Below are 2,713 nucleotides of genomic sequence, written 5' to 3'. Positions count from 1 at the left end.
ATATTGGCATTTAGGAAGGAGGGCATGCTGATTCAGAGATTACACACACACACACACACACACACACACACACACACACACAGAGCCTTATATTTTATACACACGGTAAATGAATCATATACATGCACACATACATATATAGCATCATTTTCAAGTATTCATACAATCCCAACTCTACTTACATATACCAGTAGCATATATATATATATGTATATATATATCTCCTTATACTTACTCATGAACCCAATTGCACACATGCACACACGCACACACACACACACACACACACATACACACACACACCTGGAACATTCATATACCAAAAAATCATGAAATTGGGAACTTGGGGAGTTGAGTTTGCAGATCGGCTTTGTTTTTGATTTGCTGTGTTACCCACGTCAGTTTCCTCCCCAACTCTGTGTCTTGCCCATAGCAAGAACGCTAACATCATTAAGGTATGAGAAGCTCAGAATGGACTATTCAAATTCTAGGCTACAGTTTTACTCTAGCTAGATGACATTGAATAAGCCCCTAATTTACTCTGCGCTTCAGTTTTCTCCTCTGGAAAAGTGGGTAAGACAGGGACACACCTCCTGTCTTATTTACAGGAGATAATCATGCTGGATCATGGATGGGGCAGACACTGGTAGAAGACAGTTATAAGGCCAATGACTCTAATACATATGGGCACAAGCATCAGGGGCACTCAGATAATACACAGCCTCATACCTACCTTCATTGGGAAAAGGGCTCTTGGTGGTTTGTGTGTTGGCTTCAGCCATAGTGGGGAAGAGGTTAGAGAAACCTCTTTTGATTGGGAGAGAGCTAGGTCCTCCCTGGAGACCCAGAGGTGGCGGGCTCTCTTGGTGAAGTGACAGGAATTGACTTCTGACTGTTTTCTCTAGATGACCGAGGCCCTGTGGTCAGGAAGCAGAGGTACGTGTTTGACATCAGTGCCTTGGAGAAGGATGGGCTGTTGGGGGCTGAACTGCGGATCTTACGGAAGAAGCCCTTGGACGTGGCCAAGCCAGCGGTCCCCAGTAGCGGGCGGGTTGCCCAGCTGAAGCTGTCCAGCTGCCCCAGCGGCCGGCAGCCGGCAGCCTTGCTGGATGTGCGCTCCGTGCCAGGCCTGGATGGATCTGGCTGGGAGGTGTTCGACATCTGGAAACTCTTCCGAAATTTTAAGAACTCAGCGCAGCTGTGCCTGGAGCTGGAGGCCTGGGAACGGGGCCGGGCCGTGGACCTCCGTGGCCTGGGCTTTGAACGTGCTGCCCGACAGGTCCACGAGAAAGCCCTGTTCCTGGTGTTTGGGCGTACTAAGAAACGGGACCTGTTCTTTAATGAGATTAAGGCCCGCTCTGGCCAGGATGACAAGACTGTGTATGAATATTTGTTCAGCCAGAGGCGGAAACGGCGGGCACCATTGGCCAATCGCCAGGGCAAGCGACCGAGCAAGAACCTCAAGGCTCGCTGCAGTCGCAAGGCCTTACATGTCAACTTCAAGGACATGGGCTGGGACGACTGGATCATCGCACCCCTAGAGTATGAGGCCTTCCACTGCGAAGGACTGTGTGAGTTCCCCTTGCGCTCCCACTTGGAGCCCACAAACCATGCAGTCATTCAGACCCTGATGAACTCTATGGACCCTGAATCCACACCGCCTACCTGTTGCGTGCCTACGCGGCTGAGTCCCATTAGCATCCTGTTCATTGACTCTGCCAACAACGTGGTATATAAACAGTACGAGGACATGGTCGTGGAATCTTGTGGCTGTAGGTAGCAGTGCTAGTCCTCTTGTCTTCCAGGGTGGCACATCCAGAGAGAACCCCTTCCGCAGGCTCCTGGAATCACAGAGAGGTTGTGAAGCTACGGCCGGAAGTATCCCGGAAGCCTGCAGGAAAGAGTTTTCAGCAGGCTTACTCTCTGGATGTGTTCTGGGTTAAAGAGACACCCGTCTGAAGAGTTCTGCCTACGGAACAGACTCTGGGTGGGCCTGAGGCCCCAGGAAGGTGTTCTTCTATGAGACTCAGTTCACCGTCTCTCCTGCCCAGGCCTCCTCACTCCAGACTCTCCAGAGAAGCTGGGGCTATGTCCTGAGCACATCCTGCAGAGCTACGAGTGCCATCCCTTCCTTGAATCACCTTTGTGCCTGGTGACTTTCTGTCACGAGATGTTCATTGCAGGGGCTGGGCAAGAAGGGGAAAGGACTTGGGCAGGGGTGAGGAGTATGAACCTAATTAGACTGTTAGATTAAAATGTACATCGATGAGATAAAAAGCTGAATCTTCATGGCTAAAACTGTGGCAGATTTCTTGTTTACTACCAGGGACCCAGATCTCCTAAAGAATTGCCAGTTCCTGAGAGGGAAAGTAGGGTGCCTCAGGTATAAACTGTTTCCCAGGCTTGGACTCCACCCCCACTTCTGGGAACTGAAGCAGAATGGGGCAGAGAGTACAGCTGGTCAGGGCCAGTGGTCACCTCTAACCCCATTCCTGATCCTTCCAAAGGCCTATTGGTCCCCAGCTCCTTCTGTTCCATTGGGGCCTAGCAAAAAGCTAGAGTTTTACATTCCTTAATCAAGCTCGCTGTCTCTGCAATGAAGCCTTAAGGGGGTGGGGGAACGGGGAGATGTGATTTTCTTTAATACCATCTCCACTTCATTCCGCAGCGTCTGCCCAGTGGCCCCGCTCTACCACAACCACCGACTTGCCTG

General features: G+C 50.8%; 1 protein-coding gene across 1 annotated transcript in view; it reads left to right on the top strand.

Moving 5' to 3' along the window:
- The window catches only part of Gdf5 (growth differentiation factor 5), a 4,068-nt gene extending 1,806 nt beyond the window's left edge, over positions 1-2,262 (top strand). The window contains exon 2 of the mRNA XM_032904547.1: positions 906-2,262. Coding sequence (XP_032760438.1) covers positions 906-1,780 — 875 coding nt within the window. The 3' untranslated portion in view covers positions 1,781-2,262. The remainder of the gene's footprint in view (positions 1-905) is intronic.
- Positions 2,263-2,713: the final 451 nt, after the last annotated feature.

Source organism: Rattus rattus, chromosome 5 (assembly GCF_011064425.1).
Source record: "Rattus rattus isolate New Zealand chromosome 5, Rrattus_CSIRO_v1, whole genome shotgun sequence".
Lineage (NCBI taxonomy): Eukaryota > Metazoa > Chordata > Mammalia > Rodentia > Muridae > Rattus > Rattus rattus.
The sequence above is the reverse complement of the archived record's forward strand: the minus strand, read 5'-3'. Positions and strand labels throughout refer to the sequence as shown.